The sequence below is a fragment of the Westerdykella ornata genome (assembly GCF_010094085.1).
Source record: "Westerdykella ornata strain CBS 379.55 unplaced genomic scaffold EI97scaffold_42, whole genome shotgun sequence".
In the NCBI taxonomy this organism is placed as follows: domain Eukaryota; kingdom Fungi; phylum Ascomycota; class Dothideomycetes; order Pleosporales; family Sporormiaceae; genus Westerdykella; species Westerdykella ornata.
Genome location: NW_022986892.1, coordinates 89,724 through 111,780, shown reverse-complemented (window position 1 = coordinate 111,780; position 22,057 = coordinate 89,724). Strand labels below are relative to the sequence as shown.

Here is a 22,057-nt window from a genome sequence, read left to right as displayed (position 1 = left end):
CTAGTCCCCGTATTTATCTACCGAGTCTGATGTGTATATTATAGCGCCCACTAGTGAAATGACGAAGCTTGCTGCGTCTAAGCTCTGGCAACATCATACGCAATACACAGATAGCTTAACCGTCCGCATAGTACATATTTCTATATCCGCACATGATCTCATAATAAGCCGCCTAGATTCAAACAATCGAAATACATTCATCGTCACCAGGAAGCATTGCCAGGAACCATCGCCCATTAATTGTGGCTTTGTGTTTCGATCGGCTCGCGCGTCGCATATTAATGGGCTGCGTGATTCCCGACTCGACTCCCCTTCATTTATTCCCACTATGGAGCCTCTCACCAGAGCCGCGGGCCCATCGCCCATCCCTGCAATAATCTACTTCAAATTCCCGGAATTGCGGAGGTGGCGACCGTGCGTGGGTGATTATGGGGGAAGAACGACCGGTATTTATCCCATGTGGGATTCAAATAGAAGGGGAGAGAGGAGTGAAGTGGTGTACATAGAGGACCACTGCAGCAAGCGTTGATTTTCTCGATAGCAATTGGGGATCCAAGGTCGACTATGGCGCCTATCAAGACTCTCGTGCTCGCTGGCTTGACGACTCTCGTTTCCGAGAGCGTCGCTGTCAAGTTGCTGGCTACGCATTTCTCTGGGACTGTCTACACCCTGGACTTTGATGGCAAGTCTACGACAAAGATCACCTCACAGACCAAGGGCTGTGGTGTCACGCCGACCTGGCTGCACCTCGATAGCTCCAGCAATACCGCCTACTGCTTCGATGAAAGCTGGATGGGAAGCGGCGTGCTCTCTCAGTACACGCTCGACTCGCAGGCCGCCTTGAAACTCCAGGCTTCTGCACGAACGGCGGGCAACACGGTCCATGGCTCGACCTACGGTGGAACAGATGGAAAGGGTTTCATCGCCACGGTGGAATAGTACGTTCACAAACCTGTTACTCACCATACCAGACGACTAACCATACCCCAGCTCGCCCTCCACCCTCACCACCTACAAGCTCCCCATAACCTCCAACACCAAAGCCCTCCAAACCCGCACCTTCACCCAAGCCAAACCGGGGCCCCGTCCCGACCGCCAGGAAAAGCCACACCCCCACTCCGCCTTCACCGACCCGACAGGCAACTTCCTCCTCGTCCCGGACCTAGGCGCCGACCTGACGCGCATCTTCCGCATCAACCAGAACACGGGCGCCCTGAGTGACTGCCCGGCCATCTCCTCCAACCCAGGCGACGGCCCCCGCCACGGCGTCTTCAACAAGATCGGCGACAGCTGGAAGTACTACAGCCTGAACGAAGTCAGCTCCTCGGTCGGCGTCTACGACGTCAAGCTCCCCGTCAGCAGCAACGAGTGCCTCAGCCTGACGCTGGTCCAGACGGTCGGCAACTACGGCCCCAACGTCCCTATTGGCAACGCCACGGTCAAGAGCGCCGAGATCCGCATCGCGGGATCCTATCTGTATGCGTCGAACCGCAATGACAGCCACTTCGGCAAGGAGCAGGATTCGATTGCGCAGTTCAAGATTGGGGCCGATGGAAAGCTGGCGTTTGTCGAGTTGGCGAATTCGTACAGCTATTATCCCAGGAGCTTTGTCATCAACAAGGCTGGGAACTTGGTGGCTATTGGTGGTCAGACGACGTCGAATGTGGTTATTGTTAAGAGGGATACGGAGACGGGTAAGTTGGGCCCGTTGGTTAGCAAGGTTGATGTTGGGTCTAGGGGGACATATGGCGGCGAGGATGGATTGAGCAGCGTGACTTGGGTTGAGTAGATGGGTGAGAGAGGAGGTGGGAAATGAGCCGGTTGGACGACGGTTGAGGATCGTGGGACTTCTTTGTACATAGTGAAGCTTGGAGAATTGCAAACTCAGTCTTGCCGTGGAGTTTCCGAGTTGCAGGTTTCCCTCTTGGAGAGTGAGGACTGAGAAACGTGTAAGGCGTGAAGTTAGGTCTCATCGAAATGCTGTAGTAGCCTAAGCACAATGGCCGGAATGAATGTCCTTTAACTCCACTTATAAATGGCCCGCGTTCACATTCGTGTCATGCTTCAGGCGCTGACATATGCATGTTCGGACGGATACGCTGTTTTCTGTCACCTGGGGTAATCTTCCCTCGGCTTTTTGTGTCCGTGAAGGCAGCCTTCATGCGCAAACTCTCAACCTTAATTGATAATGGTGGCGATATTTTTCAGAGTGGTGTCGTAGAAATTCAGGGACGAAGTTGGAGGGGTTGCCCTAACCGCAAGGGGATAAGTTTACCCCTCCAACCGCGGTGAGGTCATGGCCGGCTCCGGAATTAACGACGGACGACAGAGTGCTTGTGGTTGCTGGTTGAAGCCTCGAGGCTCGGTTCTCCTCAAGTTCCTGTCCTCAACCTGACGCTTCTTCCTTCTTATTTTGCTAGCATACTGCTTCGCTGTTCACAGCTGTCGTGCTCTTTGACCATTTACATCTTCATATTAGCGATCCGATAACAGCAGACCTCACACAGTTGCATCATCATGGGCGAAGCAATCAAGCGGGGAATCCGCATTGCCATTGATGTACGTACAGCCTTATCCGAAATGTCTCCCAGAAATCTCAACTGCCACAGCGCGGAGGCACATTTACCGATTGCGTTGGCAATCCCGGCACAGGCAAGATGGAAGACGACGTCGTAATGAAACTCCTCTCCGTCGACCCCCAGAACTACGACGATGCACCTCTAGAAGGCATCCGGCGCCTTTTGGCCAAATTCACCGGCAAGGAAACACCCCGCGGACAACCGCTCGATACCTCGCAGATCGAGAGCATACGTATGGGAACGACGGTCGCGACGAATGCCTTGCTGGAGAGAAAAGGAGAAGATATTGCGCTGGTGGTGACGAAGGGGTTCAAGGATTGCTTGGAGATTGGGAATCAGTCTCGGCCGAACATCTTCGCGCTGGATATCCGGAAACCGGAGGTCTTGTATAAGAAGGTGGTTGAGATCGATGAGCGCGTGACGTTGGAGGACTATGCCGAGGATCCGGAAAGGAAGCAGACGAAGGCAGCGTCGATTGAGGAGGCTGGACCCGATGCGGAGCTCGTTCGGGGATTGTCGGGGGAGACGGTGCGGATATTACAGAGGCCGAAGGAGGAGAGGATAAGGGAACAGTTGCAGGAGGTGTACGATTCTGGGCTGAGGAGTATAGCTGTGTGCCTGATGCACAGTTATACATACCCCAATCATGAGGCTTTGATAGGGAAGATTGCGAAAGAGATCGGGTTTACGCATGTCAGCCTGAGTTCCGAGCTGATGCCAATGATCAAGCTGGTGCCGAGGGCGACGTCCGCGTGTGCAGATGCATATCTCACTCCCGCCATTCGCAAGTACATTGACGGATTCTCTAAGGGCTTTGAAGGCGGTCTTGGCACAAAGAGCTTGAAGCATGAAGGCACTAAAGGTGCGAGATGCGAATTCATGCAGTCCGACGGTGGTTTGGTAGACGTGGACATTTTCTCCGGTCTTAAAGCAATTCTATCGGGTCCCGCTGGAGGTGTCGTAGGATACGCGCTTACATCCTACGACCCTGAGACGAATATTCCCGTCATTGGATTTGACATGGGCGGCACCAGCACAGATGTAAGCCGATACGGCCAAGGAAGATATGAGCACGTCTTCGAGACGACCACTGCCGGTGTGACCATTCAGTCGCCTCAGCTAGACATCAACACCGTCGCCGCAGGAGGCGGATCCCGGTTATTCTGGAAGAACGGTCTCTTTGTGGTTGGGCCTGAATCCGCGTCGGCACACCCAGGCCCAGCCTGTTACCGCAAAGGCGGTCCTCTGACGATCACAGACGCCAATCTCTTCCTTGGTAGGCTGCTGCCAGACTTCTTCCCCAAGATCTTTGGCAAGTCGGAAAATGAAGGCTTGGATCCGGAAGCCAGCGAAAAGCTGTTCAGGGAGCTTGCCAAAGAAATCAATGAGGATATATCGGGCGGTGATAAAGATAAGGAGATGTCTCTCGACGAAGTGGCTTATGGCTTCATCAAGATCGCGAATGAGACGATGACACGACCCATTCGGAGCTTAACGGAGGCTCGCGGTCATGACACGTCGAAGCATCGACTCGCAACGTTCGGAGGCGCGGGAGGCCAGCACGCTGTGGCGATAGCAGAAGCGTTGGGCATCTCGCAGATTTTGATTCATCGCTACTCCTCAGTCCTCTCCGCTTACGGCATGGCTTTAGCTGATGTTGTGGATGAGCGACAGGAGCCAGAGTCCAAAGTATGGTCGGATGACAAAGAGGTCCGCGAGTACCTGCAGCAAAAGATGGAGGATCTCAAAGCCAAATCTACTGCGACTTTGAAGGAGCAGGGCTTCAATGAGAGCGAGATCGTGTTTGAAGAATACTTGAATCTTCGCTATCGCGGGACAGAGTCTGCTCTCATGGTTCCTAAGCCTTCCAAAGAGGAGTATGACGGCGATGACTGGGCGTTCGGCAAGGCGTTCGTTAAGCAGCACGAGCAAGAGTTTGGCTTCACCTTGCCTGATCGCGATATCATCGTAGATGATGTCCGGGCTCGCGGCATCGGCAAGACGTTCCACGGGTTGGAAAAGACTGTTGATAAGCAACTGAAAGAGATCAAGCCCAAGGATCTTCCTAAAGGTGAAAAGCAGTATGGCACTCGCCAAGTATATTTCGAGGGCGGCAGACAAAACACTGCCATCTACAAGCTCGAAGATCTGGCAGTTGGAGACCGCGTCAAGGGCCCTGCAATCATTGCCGATGGGACACAGACCATCGTCGTACCACCTGGAGCGTCCGCTCTTCTCATCGAAACGCATGTTGTCATCAACATTGGCGAGGGTGATGGGCAGGATAAGCAGATCAGCACCAAGGAGGTGGACCCTATTCTCCTGAGTATCTTCGCTCATCGCTTCATGGCCATTGCCGAACAGATGGGCCGAGCGTTACAGAAGACCAGTGTTAGTACCAACGTCAAGGAGCGTCTAGACTACTCTTGCGCATTGTTCGACTCGGAGGGTGGTCTAGTTGCAAATGGTCAGTTTGTAAATGTCTTTTGAGGTTCGATCACTAATGAAGTACAGCACCGCATCTACCCGTACATCTCGGTAGCATGTCTACATGCGTAAGAAAACAGGCGTCAATCTGGAAAGGAAAGCTGAAAAAGGGCGACGTGCTCGTGACCAACCACCCAATGTTTGGCGGTACCCATCTCCCCGACATAACCGTCATAACGCCTGCATTCAGTGGAGACAAGATCCTGTTCTATGTTGCTTCTCGTGCTCATCACGCTGACATCGGTGGCATCCTTCCCGGATCCATGCCTCCCCACTCCAAGGAACTGTTCCAAGAAGGCGCAGCTATCAAGTCCGAGAAGCTAGTATCCGAAGGTCACTTCAACGAACGGCGCATCATTGAGCTTCTCTATGAGGAACCTGGCCAATACCCAGGTTGCTCTGGAACGCGATGCCTGAGTGACAACATCAACGACCTGAAAGCGCAAGTGGCCGCCAACCAAAAAGGCATCAACCTGATCTCCACCCTAATGTCCGACTACGGCGAGGAGGTCGTCAGGTTCTACATGGCCAACATCCAGGCCAACGCCGAACAATCCGTCCGGCAACTCCTCAAAGAAGTGTACAAACGCTTCGAAGGGCAGGACCTCTCCGCAGTCGACTACATGGACGACGGCTCCCCGATCAAACTCAGAGTCACCATCGACCCCGAGAAGGGCGAAGCCGTCTTCGACTTCTCCGGCACCGGCCCGCAAGTCTACGGCAACATCAACGCCCCCGAAGCCGTCACCTACTCGGCCATAATCTACTGTCTCCGCTGCCTCATCTCGGAAGACATCCCCCTGAACCAAGGCTGCCTCGCCCCCATCAAAGTCCGCATTCCAAAGCGATCCTTCCTCTCCCCATCCGAAGGCGCCGCAGTCGTAGGCGGCAACGTCCTCACGTCTCAACGCGTCACCGACGTCGTCCTCAAAGCCTTCAAAGCCTGCGCCGCCTCGCAGGGCGATACCAACAACCTCACCTTCGGCTTCGGCGGCACTTCCCCGGACGGCAAGGAGATCCGAGGATTCGGCTACTATGAGACCATCGCCGGCGGCTCTGGCGCCGGGCCCACGTGGAACGGCACCTCGGGCGTGCACACGCACATGACCAACACGCGCATCACCGACTCCGAGGTCTTCGAGCGGCGGTACCCGGTGCTGCTGCGCGAGTTTGGCCTCCGGACCGGCAGCGCGGGGCGCGGCGCGCATAATGGCGGCGAGGGCGTGGTCCGCGATATCGAGTTCCGCATTCCGGTTCAAGTGTCGATTCTGAGTGAGAGGCGCGTGTATCATCCGTATGGATTGGAGGGTGGGGGCGACGCTGCGTGCGGTCTCAATATCTGGGTGCGGAAAGTGGATAGGAAGACGCTGGATGTGAATGCGGATACGAATCAACCGGCCGTTGGTGCGGATGTGGATGAGGACGCGCCCACTACGGGCGGGGAGATTGAGGAGCTTGAGAGGAAAGAGAGGGAGAGTGCGAGAAGGAGTGGGGAAAATGTGGAGTATAGGTACATCAACCTTGGGGCGAAGAATACGGCGAGTATGAAACCGGGGGAGAGGATTATTATTTATACGCCTGGTGGTGGGGCGTGGGGTGCGGCGGGAGAGGAGAGTAGGGTACGGGAGAGCAAGGATCCGAAACATTCGTGGAAGATGGGGAGTGTGGCTTCGAGGCAGCTGACTGCTGAGGCCAGTGCGTAAGGGTGAAGGCGGGATGCACTATGGGAGCTGGACAGTATAGGTTGGTGGGAAGGTCGTGCGAGATTCAGCAGGTGGAGAGCAGGATTGTTTATTGGTGACGATGTTCGTAAGGAGTACCCTAAGAATTTTGGGGTTCATGACGACAATGATTAAGTGCATGTTTTGAGGTAGACATGGAGAGTCATCATTTTAAACCTATCTAGGTTGAGCAAAGCCGAGAGTCGTTATTCATACCTATAAAACCATAAACCAGCCATCCATCATTATTGAAACCGTCCAAGTCAAAGGTCACTTCTATGTACCACTCCCACGCTGAAAATACCCACATCACCCCAAACGCCTTCGCTAAAAGTAGAGCAGCACATCATATCAACGATAAACCACCTCCTTGACCTGCTTCTCCCTCGTCACAGAACCCATAGGAGGCGGCGGAAGCGGAAGTGACACCCTCCTCTCCACTGCCCGATTCTCCCTCAAATCCGGATCCATCGACAACTCCTCCGCGCTGTGAAAATTCCCCACATGCTTCACCAGCGATTCCACCGAACGACACAACGCATCCACATCCTTGAATTGGTTACAAAGCACACACGCATACTGTCCGTCCGGGGTATGGCACTTGATCACAAAGCGCTGCCCGAGAACGAACTCGCGGTTCTCGAAGACTTGCTTCTGGAGCCTGTTTTCGGAAATGAGGACAGGAGTGCGCTTGCCGATTTTCCAGAAGTCGTCTGCGGTGGCGTCGATGCGGACGCCGCAGGCTGGACAGCGACATCTGCCTCCGGGGGCGAAATCGGCTGCTAGGGGTTTGTTGGGGAGGGTTTGCAGGTCGATGGCGTAGCGGCAGAAGAGACCGTCTGCGCTCAGGGAAGAAGAGGAGCGTGTAGAGGAGGACGAAGTTGAGGGTAAGGAGCGAGGTGGAGGAGCTTCGAGAGCGAGACGTTGTTGGTGCTGGCGGAGGGCGTCGAGGGAGCCATCGCGGGCTTGGTTTGAGGCGGCGATGAGCTTGGAAAGGTCGGCGCGGCTGAGTTGGCGATCGTTGTAGAGGGCGTCTTGGAGGACGGTGATGACGGCTTGTTGGAGCGAGATGACTTGGGCTTGGAGTTGGTTTTCTGTGAGAGCTGCGGTTCATTAGTGATGCTCTCCTGTCCAATGTAGTAACATGACAACATACTGTCCCCCATGGCAAATCGTCTGCCTAGCCTGCCATAGCCCTCGTCGTATTGCCTCTGTATCATGGCGCCCGACATGTGGAAGTTATTTCCCAGATCCTCCTGGCGGTTGTTGAATTGGTTCTGCTGCTGATTGAAGCGTTGCTCCGCCTTCTCAACCTTCTCCTTTAGCTCCTTGATCTGGTCGTCTTGTTTGTAATCAATCTTCTTCTGCTTGCGCTTCTCATTGATGCGGTCCCAGAGGCCCATGGAAGAGGTGAAGGTGCCAATTAGCGTCGAGCATAGTGTCGCTATAATGAAGGTTTTCTGTCGGAGAGAAGTGAGTAACAGTCCCAGAGGGTTTGACAGAATGGTTTACCTTTAGATTCTTCTCCTCTATCATATTAGCGTAGTTCATCTTTGCGACCTCTGCGAGCGAGCGAACGCTGATGCAGCGTTCACTCTGTGGGTTGTCGTGGTCCTTGAAAAGACGATGCGGCGTCCAAATGGAGTCACTGCACAATGACGCAACGCAGATCAATAACTGTTCCCGTGTCGCAATAACAACATGCAGAAATGACAGAATGTATAGAGTCGTACACTCATATGCGTAGGAGAAGGGGGAAGCAAAGGTTGGGCGATTTCGAAATAGCACACGCCACGAATCCTCCTCTTTACTTGTACGCCCCGGAGTCGGGCCACCAGCAGGTACGCCCCGAGCATGGACGACTTGAAACAAAGTGCTCGCGCGAACTTGTCAGCATGTCGGGATGTGCTGCGCAGGTTGCTGGCCACGGTGAGATGTCCTCGCCCTTTCAACATTGCGTCACTGCGCCTTGCCTTGCGGAGCTAGCCTCATTCGTACTAGCTCCCCTTGCTTTCTTTACCAACAGGTCCCTGGATAAAATGCATCATCTAGCCGACTTTACATTCGAATCCATCCCCATAGTATAGGCCGTTCAGTCTCCACTGAAGATTGTTTTAAAGCTTACAGACTATGACGCGTGAAGTCCATTTTTTTAATCGCCACAGGCACTTCAAGTCCATTCTCGCGTACAAGCATGCCATTGTCTCTTGGCCGCATTGGCTGGTACAGACAAAGAACAATATGAAAGGAGTTCAAAAGTCTAGAAATATATTTATTGTCTCATGTTGCTACTCAACTCCACTCCATTCTATGTCTATGTTTATCGGCGTCTTGATCGTTGTGGTCTCATGAGTTGGCACTGGCGGAGTCCCTCTCACTCTCATCTGGAGCCGGCATTTTTTCCGTAGCAGTTTCTGCTATAAGGATTCCAGTGCTCCTCTTGACGCGTCTCCTGAAGCCATCGTCGTACAGCCTCTATTGTATGCGATTTGTCGTCCCGTTTGGATGAACCGGAGGTGGTTTGGGAGGGCGCATACTACTCGACTTAGCTCTTGAAACTGAATCGTCGATGCCTTGCCTACCGTTGCATTACCGTCAGAGCGCCCCTTTCGATTACTTCCTCCCGCTGACCGTTCCTGTTGCGGAGATGTTTCGTTTGGCATTGGCTGAGATGGGTCTTTGGTATGGATTCAAGAAAATATAAACTCAAAGGATTTTTCCAAAAGCAAACTGGACAGCTCTCATTCGGAGTGACGTTGGATACAACAAAAGGCGCCGTTGAACCATCTAGCCTCCGCATTGCGCCGGGCTTTTTATAACGATCTGCACTGGAGGAAGGTGAGGAGGACTACAGCTCGAAGTCAACGAGCATCGTATACGCCAGTACACAAGTCGTCTGAGCACAACGAACAGCCAGCATGCGGCTGGTGCTCAACGGTTGTAGTGGCCGGGGCTGGAGGATCAACTGCGTCCGTTTTCACACGACCCCGATGCAGTGTTGCACATCGTGTCCTTGCGAACATTACCACTGCTTGAAGGCGTAGAACCAGGTTGAAGGGAAGCTTGCTATCACGAGTTGTTGAGCACGTATCCCTGAGAGGTAAATGCAGAACCTGGGTAGTAAGGTACTACTGATACGAAGGCAGTGGAGCAATGGCATAGCGCCCAGTAGCCGGCGGGGGGGGTCACGCCTCAGCGACCAGTCGACCACATGCGGGAGGTCCGTCCAGTTCCCAGCATCGCGGATACACATCTCCAAGAAGGCTTCTCATCCGCCCTGTAAATCTCGACGCAATGCCCTGGGTTGAGCTCGGCGACCCCCTGTTGCAAACCGATTTCCCTCTAGGGAAACAATGGGGAAATGCCAAGCTGCAGTCATACATTTGTGCTACCCACCTTCATTATAGGAATAATCTAATCTGTGCCAATCAGCATTGTGGGAGCGTACCGTAGGGCCAACTGGTACTTTATGCTCCGACTTCCACGCGGGTTGACCGGTTGACGGGGCTGAGAAGAGCTGAAATGTCCGGCCCCTGGCACAACCCTAGAAGAATGACAGTGTGCGGTGGGGGATGTCCTCGTGGTTTGGGGTCCGATATCCTGGGTTTGTAGCCCTCTCCCTTCCTTGATCTTCACCGGGCATGGCTGTGATATCGAGCTTGAGGCCAGCGTCTAAGGAAGCTCACTCAATTTCCTTATGTGACGAGGTTTCCCAACGCAGCGGACGACACTGACTTTCCGGCACATTTTCAAGTACGGGGATATATCTACCTTCTATTTCAATTCACATACGTGATTTCAGGAGGCCCACATTCAGCGGCCATGTCTGAACCGCGCACCCCAATCCCTCCCACTCCCACACGATAAGCGCAGCCATCCACCCTACTCGACCCAAATGATCGGTACCAACGCCGCACCCGCAAGGCAACCAGATCGCCCCGGATACCGCACCATGGGTCCAACCCAGCCCCGGATGTCCTTCCCCTTCCGGTACCCTTGGCTCTCCATCTCAACTCCGGCAGTGAGTATCTCTCGTAGTCCCTATGTCATCGGACGCAAATGGCACCTCGGACCTGAAATCGATTCTTGGTAGCCATCCGTTGTGTACGGACTCTGTTTCCTAGCAGTACTCTATACTCAGGTTTGGGGAGGGGAGCGGGATCAGGGTTCAGTCGGCGAGTTTGGCTTGCCTTGCTTGGGACGGGACCGCGGTACTGATCGATCGGTGATCTTCCGTTGTTGATTCAATGTGAGAATATCCCTGGCCCGCTTTTTTCACGAGATCGGGGTTGTCTGGTTTCGTGTCGCGGTATTGGGGCCACCCAAGCCCTGTCGACGAGTGTCGCCGACGGCCGTAAATGCTTCGCACATCACAGTATCAGGTGAGGCTGAGGAAGTGGAAGTTTGGTTTCCATGCTTGAGCAGTGCCAGTTCATTGTGGAAAATACCAGTTAACGGTTTAGACGATTTAAGTCAGACTGTACGGAAGTGTCAACTTTTCGGTTTGAGCGTCCATTCAGTGTGTCATCCTGGTCAAGTTATTCAAAGACAGAACTGACTGTGATCGCCGTTTCTCCACGGCAGAGTCATTCTCCGGTGGACCTTTAAGAGCGTTCACTTTCGGTAGAATGGTCCTGCTCTCACCGTCCGCATTACGTGAATCAGCCGTTGTGTGTACCCTTACGACCATTACTTCAGCCAGATTGGAAAATACATCATTGCTTCATTGTCCTGGGGCTTATGGAAACTATTCCCATGCATTCATTTTTTCGTGAAAGTACAGAGTAACCCCAATTCCCATTCCTCTCCAGATCCCATGAGCCGCACAGGCGTGTTGCCAAGAACATGTTATCCCGCGGCATGAAGTAGAGTCTCCATCACAATCCCTCCGCCTGAGTATCCCAACGTCCCGCCGATCTCCTCTTGCATACGAAGCGGTATCCCTTGTCTCAGTCAGTATTGGCGCTGCATTCTAGCTCCGTATGCTGAGATAAGCACGTCCACCTCAGACACCGGCCCTATAGACCTGATGAATCTCACGATCCATCTTCTTCGGATCCCAACCAAGAAGGTTAGGAAGAGCGTTCGATGGTACGCCAGGAAAGAGATGCCTGTAGGTAGAAGCGAAACGTGGGAAGTACTTGCCTTCCGGATAGATTCTGAGGTTCGCAAAGCTGTGTCCTTGTTCCCTCGCAGTTTTCGCATAGACTGCGACCTGTCCAGAAAGCCAGGTCGTCAGGAAGGCTCCCCTGTAATGACTTAACTCACTCGTCGAAGGACCTCGGACGACGGTGCAGATGGCATCCGCTACGCTGACGAAGTCGTTAAGGAGTGCGCTCTCCACGAAGAAACCTTCCATCACCCAAGCTACTTTGACATTGGGGTACTTGCAGCAAAAGTCCAGGACACTGCAGACGAAGCGAGCATTCGCCCCGTCTGGGTGGAAGTACGAGCCAACTTTGCTGATGTCGTCCAGTGAGCCGCCCAAGCGCTGAAAGGTCGGGGGGCGCATGACGAGGGTGTGAAGATTCTGCTCCCACGAGGGAGGAAGCTTCGATGGAAGATCTCCGCGAACGCGTTTAGAGAGAGGGGTACAGCCCATCCAGACTATGGTGTTGAACCTGACTTCGAGTCCAGCTGTCTCATTGTGTAGTTGCCGGCACACCAGCTTGAGCTGATTGAACTCACGAGCGGAGTTGACAGTATCCAAGAAACTAGGTTCAACGAAGCCACGGCCGTCGTTTGGTATGGTCATCGTCGCATTGTACAGTCCAGGCTTCGAGGCTAGAGGTTTGTCGAGATACACGAGTTGCTTGTTGGGAGAGGTCAGGGCAAGCTCGTATATCTTGTTGCGGATCTCGCCTGCAAGACGAAGGAAGGGAGAGGCGACCTTGTCCGACTCAGCTCGAGGGAGGTTCACAGGAGTCATCCTGGCTAGAGGTACGTGTTGAGGCTGGGTGTAAATATCTCAGTTGTAGCTTGCGCCCAGCTTTCGTAGGTTGTGGGGTGGGTGGAGGTTCAAACGATACGCCGTCCGCTCGTTAGAGTGCATCCGCAGGATCACCTGGCAGAGCAGGCGCCGCGCAGCCTCTGAATGGACTATTGTTGACGTGAAATTACAGAATTATGGAAAATCAGGTGCTCAAGAGAGTGTGCCGCACTGGAGCGGGCTTGGCGCCAGAAGCAAACGGTGAAGGCGGCGAACCGAGCGGAGAGTCTGTGAAAGTTTCTCTACAGCATTGCCGTCATTTTCAACTGATACGCAAACACCACTGCAAGGCGTGATTGAATCCAATCCAGGCTAACTCGCCATATCTTTTTTACTAAACGCTCGAAGTCGATCATCGTCGCCATGGAAACCCGCCCATATACCGCAGGCGGGGGAGTGAAGAAGTGACGAAGCCGACCGTTGGAAACCTAAAACTTCCATGCAATAAGCATCGGCTGCTCTAATGGCCTTCCGTTGAACTCTCTCTTAGCTCTCCACCCTTTTATGTCTACCGAAGACTTGTGTACCTTGAGAAAGAAGGGAAACTCACAGTTCTTCCACCACAGAGATGGGCCATATTCGAGAACGCTAAACAAGGGTGGATAAATCTCCGAAGTTTCCTTAATCAAGGTATATGTTTACGACTCAAGGGGAGAATACGGCAGACCGCATGTCAATCGTGTTAAGCGTACCGGATGGTAACCCCGGGGTTGGAGGTGGAAAGACTCACGATGGTGGAATGGCTCCTCGACAGGTCAGAGAGAGTATCCACGAGCATCCCGTAGTTCCGTATGGGAAACACCGTGGCTCGGATCTCGATATCCTTGAGCCAATCCTTCCTGGCACAACTGTTGAGGAAACTACACAGGTTACGGCACCCTGAGAGCTCTAGTCCTCTCCGTGTTTCAAAGCTCTCAAACACAAGTGTGTTATACCTCACTTCGGTTCCGGCTGTCTCTTGGTAGAGTTTCCGGTTGACATATTTGAGCTGATTGAATTCGTCGGGTATGGCGCGTTTTGATGGTGTCTTGGACGAGTTGTTGGAATCTAAAACACAAAATACAGGCTTCGGCGGAGATAGGTCATTGGACTGAGACTCCCGATAATGAAGGTAGCCATCTGGACTGGACAGTGCATATTCGTATATCATTGTCCGTAGCTCGGGCGGAAGCCGTAGGAGAGGTGGGAGAACATATTCCTCATCTGTATGGGGTGGCTCCATCATGCTGGCTTTAAAGAAACAATTGCTGATTCAGGGCCCTTATAGACAGGGGCAACCAAGCTGAGCGTCTCAGACATATCATCCTGAATGAATACGATCTGAACATATACCATCGTGCCCCCCTTTGCCGGTTGTCTAACAATTCACCTTCAGCTTGTCAGCTGAACCATACTGGTGGTGGCGGCGGGGGTGGCCTTAGCTGGTGATCCGTGCGCAACACAGACAGGTTGCTCGTCCAACTGACATCACCTTTTAGGCAAACGCCATAACAAAGCCTAAAAGCCAGCCCCACAGCAGCACTCCATCCTCCCTTTTCTTTTTCTTCCTGGACGGAAAGATCATTCTCACCATAAAAATGGCGGAACGGGAGGAATACTGGTATCTCGATCCTGAGATTGATGGATCCAAAATCACAGTTCCGGAACTGCGCAGCATCTTACTGAAGCACGGCGTTACGTATCCCTCCTCAGCCAAAAAACCTGCCCTCCTGGCTCTCTTTGAGGAGAACGTTCTCCCGCAGGCCGCAAAATTGCAACGAGCACAGGCGCGCACCAAACGATCCTCGCGCGGAATCGAAGATGTCCCTTCTAGTGCGGCGAGCACCACGACCGACGAAGCTGAAGACGAGACTTTGCTCGCACCGCCGCCCCCATCAGCTAGGCGTACGTCCCGACGAACAAGGGCTGTTTCCGAAGAGGAGCCCATACGAACAACCCGCAGCAGCAGGACGCCGTTGCGCACCGTTCCAACAAAGCATGCGCGAGGGTCAGATGCAGAGGTGGAAGAACAGCCAGCGGTGCGGCGCAATCGGAAGAGTGCCACTCCTGCTGTGAAGCGCGAGCCTGTGGAATCTGTGATAGGCCGGCGGCAAGACGAGGACAGCCCCTTTACTCAGGATAACCCGTTTCAGAGTGGCAGTTCTCCTGTGCCTGACACAGCTGCACGCGAACGTCGTCGCAGAACACTAGGGACAGATCAAAAGGAAAGGAGGAGGAGCGACGCGTATCGGAGAAAGACCTACCAACCCAAGGTTGAACAGCTGGATCAAGGGATCGTTGTCCCAACTCGCCGGACATTTGACGTGCCGGTTTCTCGCATGCCGAAGCAGGAGCCAGTCGAAGAATCGGATGGTGTAGAAGCCGGCGAGGAATTTACTCCCGAAGAGCAGTTGGAATTGGTGCGAGAACGTGCGAGGGCTGGAGAGGTCGACATTCTCCCTCCCCGGCGTCGCAAACAAAGAGCCAAGGCGACTGGAACATTGAAGGCCTTTTCACTGACTCTCCTTGGGACCGCTGCTGCACTGTTAGGAGGCGTTTGGCGACAAGAAAAACTGGCTGTTGGTTTCTGTGGCATTGGGCGCGAATCGACGTCACTCGCCGGTGTTGAGGTCCCAGAGTGGGCAAGTGACATTATTCCACAGTGCGAGCCTTGCCCGCCGCATGCAACATGCTATCAGAACCTAGAGCTTGTCTGCGATAAGGATTTTGTCAAAAAAGACCATCCGCTCTCCCTGGGCGGTTTGATCCCGCTACCTGCCACGTGCGAACCTGATACTGAGAAGACGCGGCGGATCGGCGTGGTTGCAAATCGAGCTGTGCAGCTGTTGAGGGAGCGCAATGCAAAGTACGAGTGCGGGGAGACGGATGCCGAGGGGAATCTTGTTGAGAGCCCACAGATCTCTGAAGGAGACTTGAAGAAGGAGTTGTCTTCTATGAAGCGGAAAGGGATGTCACAGGAAGAGTTTGATGATTTGTTCGAGAGTGCTATTGGCGAGGTCGTGCGTCGGGACGAGACTATCGAGAGTAGCGACGGGTAAGTCATCTCAACTTCGCGCTCTATGCGCTTGATGTGCACGGATCTGACATGGGACTATACTAACCAGTCTGCTGGTTGCGGGTACAGAAACTCCAATGGGCGCAGACTCGCTTCAAACTCCCTCGCCAACCTCCCCCTCGGATGCAGCATCAAGCGATCCCTCAGACACGCTCTTGAACGATATCTTTGGCAGCTTGCTGTAATCATCGTCATCCTTACCTCAGGAGCGTACGGACGCTACTCCATAACCTCAAACAGGGCCATGGAAACCCGTGCCAAGCAGCTTGCCGGCGATGTCTTTGATCGGCTTGCCAACCAAGCTGCTCTCCATCGTGGAGACCCTGGCCGTTATCCGGAGCAGGGCATGAGCATGACGCACTTGCGGGACGACGTCCTCCGCAACGAGTTCTCAAGCGCGCGGAGGCATCAGTTATGGGCGAGGGTGCAAAAGAAAGTGGAGCACAATTCTAACATAAGAGCGGCAGTAAGAGAAACCCATAGCGGTGATGTGGCGCGCATGTGGGAATGGGTTGGGCCTGTTCAGCTCCTGGAAGACGGACGCGGGAGTGAGCGGCGAGAGAGTGGTCGATACAGTTACGGAACTGCGATTGCGAGCAGTCCGCCAGACAGTGTGCAACGAGAGACCTTACAGGTCAAGAAGTGGGACGAGGGTCATCCGATCTACTGACACTGCATGATGTCCGTCTTCTTTGCCTCTTTTCTTTGTTTTAGACATGTCCCTCACTTGTGGGCAACCCCAGGCCCAGGCCACTTCGCGATACATACAAATGTGACAGTAGTTACGATTTGCATACTGGTTCATTTGCTACAACGTATATCGATTTCAGGTTGGAGGATATTTATGCGTCTTTGGGCCCAGTCCCTCCTCTCTTACTTGTAAGAGTGAGTTGTTTAAGGAGCTATGTTTAGTGTAGACAGTAGTAGTAAGCAGGAATTGGTCAAGTCGTTTTCGCGACAGCGTTGCTAATAGCAAAATCATGTCGTGCCATTGTGACAGAATGGTGTAGTTGATTCTGATGGTGAGGCTTGAACTTGTGGCGCAGTTGCTTACATAATATTCAGCCGAGCATCCCACAAACGAACCCACCTGAATTTGACGACCGGGACCGCGACAAAATCCACATCACGACCACCCTTCGCGCTTTCTAACCCTCACAGCGAAATCAGTCACAATGGTAAGTGCAAAAGTTCTTACGGCTGTGGGAATCAATTCTCGGCCTGCGACATGGATGAGCGAGGGCCGACAGCGACCACGAACGAGTTCGATACGACCGCATTCTGCAACGACACGATACTCCGGCCGAACAAGACGATCAATTGGCGAACTATGGCGAATTCAGTCAAAATTTGGTGCATGGGACTGTGGCATGGCGGGTACCGGACAGGAATGTATGGTGATGGACGTACAAACGGCTCTCGCATCACAAGGTGCTTGGATGATGGAGGAACGGTGATGACAGATCGGAAGACCACGACGAGCAAACATGCCCTACTTACTGGCGATGCTGTTCCTTTAATACGGCCGCTACGGCTCTGGAGAGATTCGGCACAGGAACAGGTTCTGACGCTCCCGATTCGACCCGAACAGACGCTCTCGCTATCCGCCCACCGCGGCCGACGCCCATTCATGTCGTTGGAGGTCTTACACTATGCTCGGGATTTTGACTGAGGAATCATACGTTCGGTATGCAATGGAGGCTGACAGCAAACCTTAGGTCAACGTACCGAAGACCCGCCGCACCTACTGCAAGGGCAAGGACTGCAAGAAGCGTTGGTCTACCTTTCACACTTCATGTTGGCCATAGTTACTGAATTCCGGTAGACACCCAGCACAAGGTCACCCAGTACAAGGCCGGCAAGGCTTCGCTGTTCGCTCAGGGAAAGCGTCGTTATGACCGCAAGCAAAGCGGTTATGGTGGTCAGACCAAGCCCGTATTCCACAAGGTATGGGTTTCACTGTGCTCCTCCTAGGACATGTTCTGACAACTTGCAGAGGGCGAAGACTACCAAGAAGGTCGTGCTCCGGCTAGAGTGTACACAGTGCAAGGTACGTTTGGGAGCGCCGGCCCCTACAGACCCCTTTCTCACACCCCGCAGACCAAGGCACAACTTGCCCTCAAGCGATGCAAGCACTTCGAGCTGGGCGGTGACAAGAAGACGAAGGGTGCTGCTCTCGTTTTCTAAGCGCATTCTGTCTTCTCTTTTGTTGGCCTCAGCGTAGTCATTTCTGGCGGATAGGGCTGGGCATTCAGAATCATTCACACACACGGACGGCGAAGCGAGGATAGCGGGGAAAAGAAAGAGGATGCCGGTCACGATTATGGGCTGTACCCTACATATGCATCAAATGGAACTCGGTTGAAGGCCTTCAGTGCAAGAAAATGCAGTCTGGGGTGACGGGGATTAATGATTATCAAGCGATCGCAGAGAGGGAAGGAGATCGTTCATGTATCCTGGTCAACTGCTCGGTGTATCCGTTTGCACTGGCTTTCCAAAACGATTCCCATTCGCCAAGTGTAAACACCAAGCCCTACCTTTCTACGCACGCCAATAAACTGCGTTCCATTCTTACGTTGGCCTCTGCACACCCGCCACTGGTTTTTCTTGCAAGAACTGGCACTAAGTAACAACAAACCGTGCAAGTTCCACTTCGGCTCTCATACGATTGTCCTCCAGACTTCATTTTGATCCTAGTTTAGAGCATGATGCCATAAAAAAACGATGCCAGACCAACTCCGTGGACCACGGTGGCGTGATGACAAGGAAGCACTTAAGGGTCTGTAGTCTCCAGCAAGTGCCACTCTCCTTAGTGATGCAATAGTCAGATACGCAGTCGGTGGCAGGTGTCGAGAACCACTACGCCTGAGAGACGATTATATTGCTCTAGCACGAAGAGCGCTCAAGAAGTATTTCTGAGTACATAGAAACGATTCTACTGAGAAACTCACGAGCGGCACGGTGTTCTTAGCGAGCTTGGAACCAGCCGAATCAACACCGTATATGATCGCCCAGGACTGGAAACCAACCGGCTTCATTCCTTTATAGGTAGATCTGATGCGCTTCGTAGCATTAGTTGGCTTAGAATGAATATGAACATACACATCCTAACGATCTATAGTATAGAAGTGCACGGTGCTAGACGTAAAGGTCTACTCCAGTGAGACTTATTCACAGGCCATTTTTAATAAAATCCCAGATACAGGGTGCCAGGAAGTGCACCTCGCTTTGCAAGATCACCTGCTCAGAAGGCCATTTGGTATTCTTGGACCGAAACGAGAGGTTTGGGGCGTTCAATTCCGCAACATCATGACCTCGACGCCACTCTTCCGCCCTCCACCGATCCCTCAGAAAGTACAACCGCTCGTCATGGTAAGCTCCACCGCGCTTAAAGATATCCAACGTAGAACCACGTAAGGCCAGTTTGAGGAAGACGAAATGATGAGCAAATAACCAAATCTGCCCCCTCTTGCTCTTTATTCGAGAGCAATCCATGACATTGTACTGAACACGCGCCAAAGGATTGCAGCGGCAGAACGTCGCGATCTCGATGAACGTCTTCACGTTGTCGAATTGATACCCGCCCTTCTCAAAACTAACGAAGACGGGATCCAGTTCGACTCTCCGTAGCAACGAAGTGTTTATGCCCGACGGGCCGTTTACGAAATCCACGAATCGCTTGCCCGGCAGCTCGTCCTTGACTCGTCGGAATAGGACAGGAGCGTGGCGGAGTTCCAGATCGGTGCATTCGGCCTGCAGTTGGCGGCAGACGTATTTCAGTTGGTTGTATTCTTTTAGGGTGTATTTGCAGTGGCGGCCCTCACGGCTACGAACGCAGGCGAAGCCGGCGGCGATGCGGCGTTTGAATGCGGGTAGTCTTTCGCCTGGGGGTCTCGCGTCGGCTTCGGTGTAGTATACCAGCTCTGAACAGGGGGAGATATCGCTGAATAGGTGTTTGTAGATCAGGTTGCGGACCTCTGGGGGCAATCGGAGTAGATGGCATTGTTGGGTCGGTGGTTCGGACTTGGTTTCCATTGATGGGATCGCTCGTAGTGTGGCAGTGTTGGTATTATCGCCCTGGGTATCTTTCGACGACTCTGTTGGCGCGCCTATTATGGCAGTCACTGTCCTTGTATCCATCTACACCCTACGGTGGTTGGCGTAATTCGACACCTATGATAGGTACGAGGCTTTTCCAGGCTTGCAGGATCATGAAGGGAACGCAGTTCGACGGAGAGAAAACTCTTCTTCCTCAAAAACGGAGGGAGTCTCTCTGCGTACGAGTTTCGCTTCACTGTTCCTAGGATGGGAAGGGAGTCAGACATCAAGTGGCACAGCAGTGGTCGTGCTAGTCCCAGATCGGAAATTTGTGGGGTAGGCCTTGGCTCAATATGAACTTAATATCAACCACTTCCTGACTTCGTAACCTCATCCTTGACACATCAAGTCGGATTCGCTCCGTCTTCGCAGACAAGAAAGCCTCTTCAAATGATGCCACTCCATACTTGAACGTCATCAAGAGAAATTAATCCGGGGTACGACTCGATCGAAAATGGCGCTGGAGATCTACCCCGGACCGTGTGCCCGCCACTAAACCGCGTTATACCTGGCATGCCGGCGGCTCCATTCAGATTGATTAAGGGCAGAGTCACGCCGTCTCCTTCTGCCAGTCACGTATCTGGTCTGGAATTTGGGCCCTTCGAATAGGCAATCTGCAAATGTAGGGTGGTATCCACATCTGATAGGGGTCGCTTCTCCCGGCCCCAGCGATCCGGGTTGAAAATGGCGATGGCTTGAGAGAATCCGGGGATGGGGCAGATTGCGGTGGTTTTTATATAGAGCAAGGGACGCTTCTCTCGAGAGCCTGTCTGCGTCTGCTTTTGGTCTCAGGTTCATCTCGGTTTTCACCTTCATATCGCAATGTTCGGATCTGTTGCGCTTCTCAGCGCTCTTGTTAGCGCAGTGTCTGCAGGCACGTAGGAGGGCAATCGTTGATTTCCATCGACTAACAGATGTACCAGGCACAATCCTGTGGGATGGCCGCTTCAACGATATGACATCGAGCGCTGACCTCAACAAATGTACGCCCTCAGGCATCGTAACTTTCTTACAAGTGAACAACTCACGCTGCGTAGGGTCATGGGCGAACCAGGTCGGAAACTACCAGTACTACATCCACGGATCCGGCGCCGTCACCAAATACGTCAACCTGTCCCCCAGCTACAAGAACCCGGCGGACGAGGGCTCCAAGCAGGGGGCAAAGATCACCATCGACAACACGGCCAAGTGGAACTCGGACATGTGGAGGACCGAGCTCATTCCCCAGACCAAGGCCGCCATCAACAAGGGGACTGTGTACTACCACTTCTCGATCAAGCGCTCGACGACCAACGTCCCGAGCGCGACCAACGAGCACCAAATCTGCTTCTTCGAGAGCCACTTCACGGAGCTCAAGTACGGCTGGGTCAATGGCGAGCAGGGCACCAGCAACACCAACCTGCAGTGGATGGTCGGCGGGCAAAGCAAGTGGAAGGTCCAGCTCGAGGCGGATGTCTGGCACAATGTTGCTTATGAGATTGTACGTGGCGTGACGATCATTCCTGAGAAACGTGGGCGTGCGTCGCTAACATAGGTCAACGACAGAACTTCTCCTCCAACCAGGTCACCTTCTGGCACTCCACTGGAGCCGACCCGCTTACCAAAACTGCCGGTCCTTTCTCGACTAGCACGTCGTCCAACGGTGCGGATTGGCATCTTGGTGTTCTGCGTCTCCCTCGCCAGGGCAATGACGGCACTGGCGCTGAGGACTGGTACTTCAGCGGCGTCTATATTGAGAGCGGTTCCTTGACGACGTCGGTGAATAGCCCTGCTGCTTAAGGGGCTGGGATATGTCGGTACATGGATGTGTGTCACACGCACAGTATGGTACTCGAAATAGATGCCGCCACAACTTTTGCCATCGCCCGTGTCTTGCTTAATGCATGCATAAAACTGTTGCATGATATTTAGATTCAGTGAGACGTAAGACACGCACTTGCATGACTATACAAAGAATCTGTATCGGCTTTCCAAAACGATCCATGCTCTGCAACTCCGAACCCTCCCATGGCCCCAAAATGCAGAAGAGGAGACTTTGTCAGTTTATATTCTCGTTGCGGACGCCTTATAGCCCAAGACATAATCCAAACTAGACATCTGTTTCGTGAGCTTACGGGAAATCAGCCAC

General features: G+C 53.2%; 10 protein-coding genes across 10 annotated transcripts; 6 read left to right on the top strand and 4 right to left on the bottom strand.

Annotated features, from left to right (window-relative positions):
* Positions 1 to 18: 18 nt before the first annotated feature.
* EI97DRAFT_233647 (uncharacterized protein) lies at positions 19 to 617 on the top strand. Its single transcript, XM_033793973.1, has one exon. The coding sequence runs from the start codon at positions 59 to 61 to the stop codon at positions 527 to 529; it is 471 nt and encodes a 156-aa protein (XP_033649735.1). The 5' UTR covers positions 19 to 58; the 3' UTR covers positions 530 to 617.
* On the top strand, positions 466 to 1,936 carry EI97DRAFT_233653 (putative isomerase YbhE). Its single transcript, XM_033793974.1, has 2 exons — positions 466 to 938; positions 991 to 1,936. The coding sequence occupies exons 1-2, from the start codon at positions 565 to 567 to the stop codon at positions 1,787 to 1,789; spliced, it is 1,173 nt and encodes a 390-aa protein (XP_033649734.1). The 5' UTR covers positions 466 to 564; the 3' UTR covers positions 1,790 to 1,936.
* A 581-nt stretch (positions 1,937 to 2,517) lies between these two features.
* On the top strand, positions 2,518 to 6,769 carry EI97DRAFT_445992 (uncharacterized protein; the record flags this gene model as incomplete). Its single annotated transcript, XM_033800002.1, has 3 exons — positions 2,518 to 2,559; positions 2,592 to 5,046; positions 5,094 to 6,769. The coding sequence occupies 3 exons, from the start codon at positions 2,518 to 2,520 to the stop codon at positions 6,767 to 6,769; spliced, it is 4,173 nt and encodes a 1,390-aa protein (XP_033649733.1).
* Positions 6,770 to 6,933: 164 nt separating this feature from the next.
* Positions 6,934 to 8,708, bottom strand: EI97DRAFT_426868 (uncharacterized protein). The gene is made up of 3 exons (XM_033797205.1): positions 8,300 to 8,708; positions 7,944 to 8,247; positions 6,934 to 7,890 (listed from the first exon to the last, which is right to left on the bottom strand). The coding sequence occupies exons 1-3, from the start codon at positions 8,336 to 8,338 to the stop codon at positions 7,139 to 7,141; spliced, it is 1,095 nt and encodes a 364-aa protein (XP_033649732.1). The 5' UTR covers positions 8,339 to 8,708; the 3' UTR covers positions 6,934 to 7,138.
* Positions 8,709 to 8,852: 144 nt separating this feature from the next.
* Positions 8,853 to 9,254, top strand: EI97DRAFT_233610 (uncharacterized protein). The gene has a single exon (XM_033793972.1). The coding sequence runs from the start codon at positions 8,918 to 8,920 to the stop codon at positions 9,137 to 9,139; it is 222 nt and encodes a 73-aa protein (XP_033649731.1). The 5' UTR covers positions 8,853 to 8,917; the 3' UTR covers positions 9,140 to 9,254.
* A 2,383-nt stretch (positions 9,255 to 11,637) lies between these two features.
* Positions 11,638 to 13,120, bottom strand: EI97DRAFT_437182 (uncharacterized protein). Its single transcript, XM_033799289.1, has one exon. The coding sequence runs from the start codon at positions 12,714 to 12,716 to the stop codon at positions 11,793 to 11,795; it is 924 nt and encodes a 307-aa protein (XP_033649730.1). The 5' UTR covers positions 12,717 to 13,120; the 3' UTR covers positions 11,638 to 11,792.
* An 88-nt stretch (positions 13,121 to 13,208) lies between these two features.
* Positions 13,209 to 14,177, bottom strand: EI97DRAFT_233526 (uncharacterized protein). Its single transcript, XM_033793971.1, has one exon. It carries the CDS (start codon positions 13,999 to 14,001, stop codon positions 13,459 to 13,461), a length of 543 nt encoding a protein of 180 aa, XP_033649729.1. The 5' UTR covers positions 14,002 to 14,177; the 3' UTR covers positions 13,209 to 13,458.
* Positions 14,178 to 14,237: 60 nt separating this feature from the next.
* Positions 14,238 to 18,196, top strand: EI97DRAFT_504421 (uncharacterized protein; the record flags this gene model as incomplete). Its single annotated transcript, XM_033802824.1, has 8 exons — positions 14,238 to 15,810; positions 15,901 to 16,442; positions 16,749 to 16,757; positions 16,878 to 17,392; positions 17,550 to 17,604; positions 17,657 to 17,778; positions 17,828 to 17,881; positions 18,056 to 18,196. Exons 1-8 carry the CDS (start codon positions 14,354 to 14,356, stop codon positions 18,194 to 18,196), a joined length of 2,895 nt encoding a protein of 964 aa, XP_033649728.1. The 5' UTR covers positions 14,238 to 14,353.
* A 606-nt stretch (positions 18,197 to 18,802) lies between these two features.
* On the bottom strand, positions 18,803 to 20,122 carry EI97DRAFT_437178 (uncharacterized protein). The gene has a single exon (XM_033799288.1). It carries the CDS (start codon positions 19,969 to 19,971, stop codon positions 19,003 to 19,005), a length of 969 nt encoding a protein of 322 aa, XP_033649727.1. The 5' UTR covers positions 19,972 to 20,122; the 3' UTR covers positions 18,803 to 19,002.
* Positions 20,123 to 20,426: 304 nt separating this feature from the next.
* EI97DRAFT_437177 (uncharacterized protein) lies at positions 20,427 to 21,896 on the top strand. The gene is made up of 4 exons (XM_033799287.1): positions 20,427 to 20,803; positions 20,853 to 20,912; positions 20,967 to 21,409; positions 21,475 to 21,896. The coding sequence occupies exons 1-4, from the start codon at positions 20,752 to 20,754 to the stop codon at positions 21,706 to 21,708; spliced, it is 789 nt and encodes a 262-aa protein (XP_033649726.1). The 5' UTR covers positions 20,427 to 20,751; the 3' UTR covers positions 21,709 to 21,896.
* Positions 21,897 to 22,057: the final 161 nt, after the last annotated feature.

What these genes read in the sequence shown, in the direction of transcription:
- EI97DRAFT_233653 (XM_033793974.1), top strand. Translation starts at nt 565, where the DNA reads ATGGCGCCTATCAAGACTCTCGTGCTCGCTGGCTTGACGACTCTCGTT. An exon ending in TTCATCGCCACGGTGGAATA is followed by an intron (nt 939 to 990) that starts GTACGTTCACAA and finishes ACCATACCCCAG; the next exon opens with CTCGCCCTCCACCCTCACCA.
- EI97DRAFT_233610 (XM_033793972.1), top strand. Translation starts at nt 8,918, where the DNA reads ATGACGCGTGAAGTCCATTTTTTTAATCGCCACAGGCACTTCAAGTCC.
- EI97DRAFT_233647 (XM_033793973.1), top strand. Translation starts at nt 59, where the DNA reads ATGACGAAGCTTGCTGCGTCTAAGCTCTGGCAACATCATACGCAATAC.
- EI97DRAFT_437182 (XM_033799289.1), bottom strand. Translation starts at nt 12,716, where the DNA reads ATGACTCCTGTGAACCTCCCTCGAGCTGAGTCGGACAAGGTCGCCTCT.
- EI97DRAFT_437177 (XM_033799287.1), top strand. Translation starts at nt 20,752, where the DNA reads ATGTTCGGATCTGTTGCGCTTCTCAGCGCTCTTGTTAGCGCAGTGTCT. An exon ending in TGTTAGCGCAGTGTCTGCAG is followed by an intron (nt 20,804 to 20,852) that starts GCACGTAGGAGG and finishes CAGATGTACCAG; the next exon opens with GCACAATCCTGTGGGATGGC. An exon ending in ACAATGTTGCTTATGAGATT is followed by an intron (nt 21,410 to 21,474) that starts GTACGTGGCGTG and finishes GGTCAACGACAG; the next exon opens with AACTTCTCCTCCAACCAGGT.
- EI97DRAFT_233526 (XM_033793971.1), bottom strand. Translation starts at nt 14,001, where the DNA reads ATGATGGAGCCACCCCATACAGATGAGGAATATGTTCTCCCACCTCTC.
- EI97DRAFT_426868 (XM_033797205.1), bottom strand. Translation starts at nt 8,338, where the DNA reads ATGAACTACGCTAATATGATAGAGGAGAAGAATCTAAAG. An exon ending in TAGAGGAGAAGAATCTAAAG is followed by an intron (nt 8,248 to 8,299) that starts GTAAACCATTCT and finishes TCTCTCCGACAG; the next exon opens with AAAACCTTCATTATAGCGAC. An exon ending in ACGATTTGCCATGGGGGACA is followed by an intron (nt 7,891 to 7,943) that starts GTATGTTGTCAT and finishes AATGAACCGCAG; the next exon opens with CTCTCACAGAAAACCAACTC.
- EI97DRAFT_437178 (XM_033799288.1), bottom strand. Translation starts at nt 19,971, where the DNA reads ATGGATACAAGGACAGTGACTGCCATAATAGGCGCGCCAACAGAGTCG.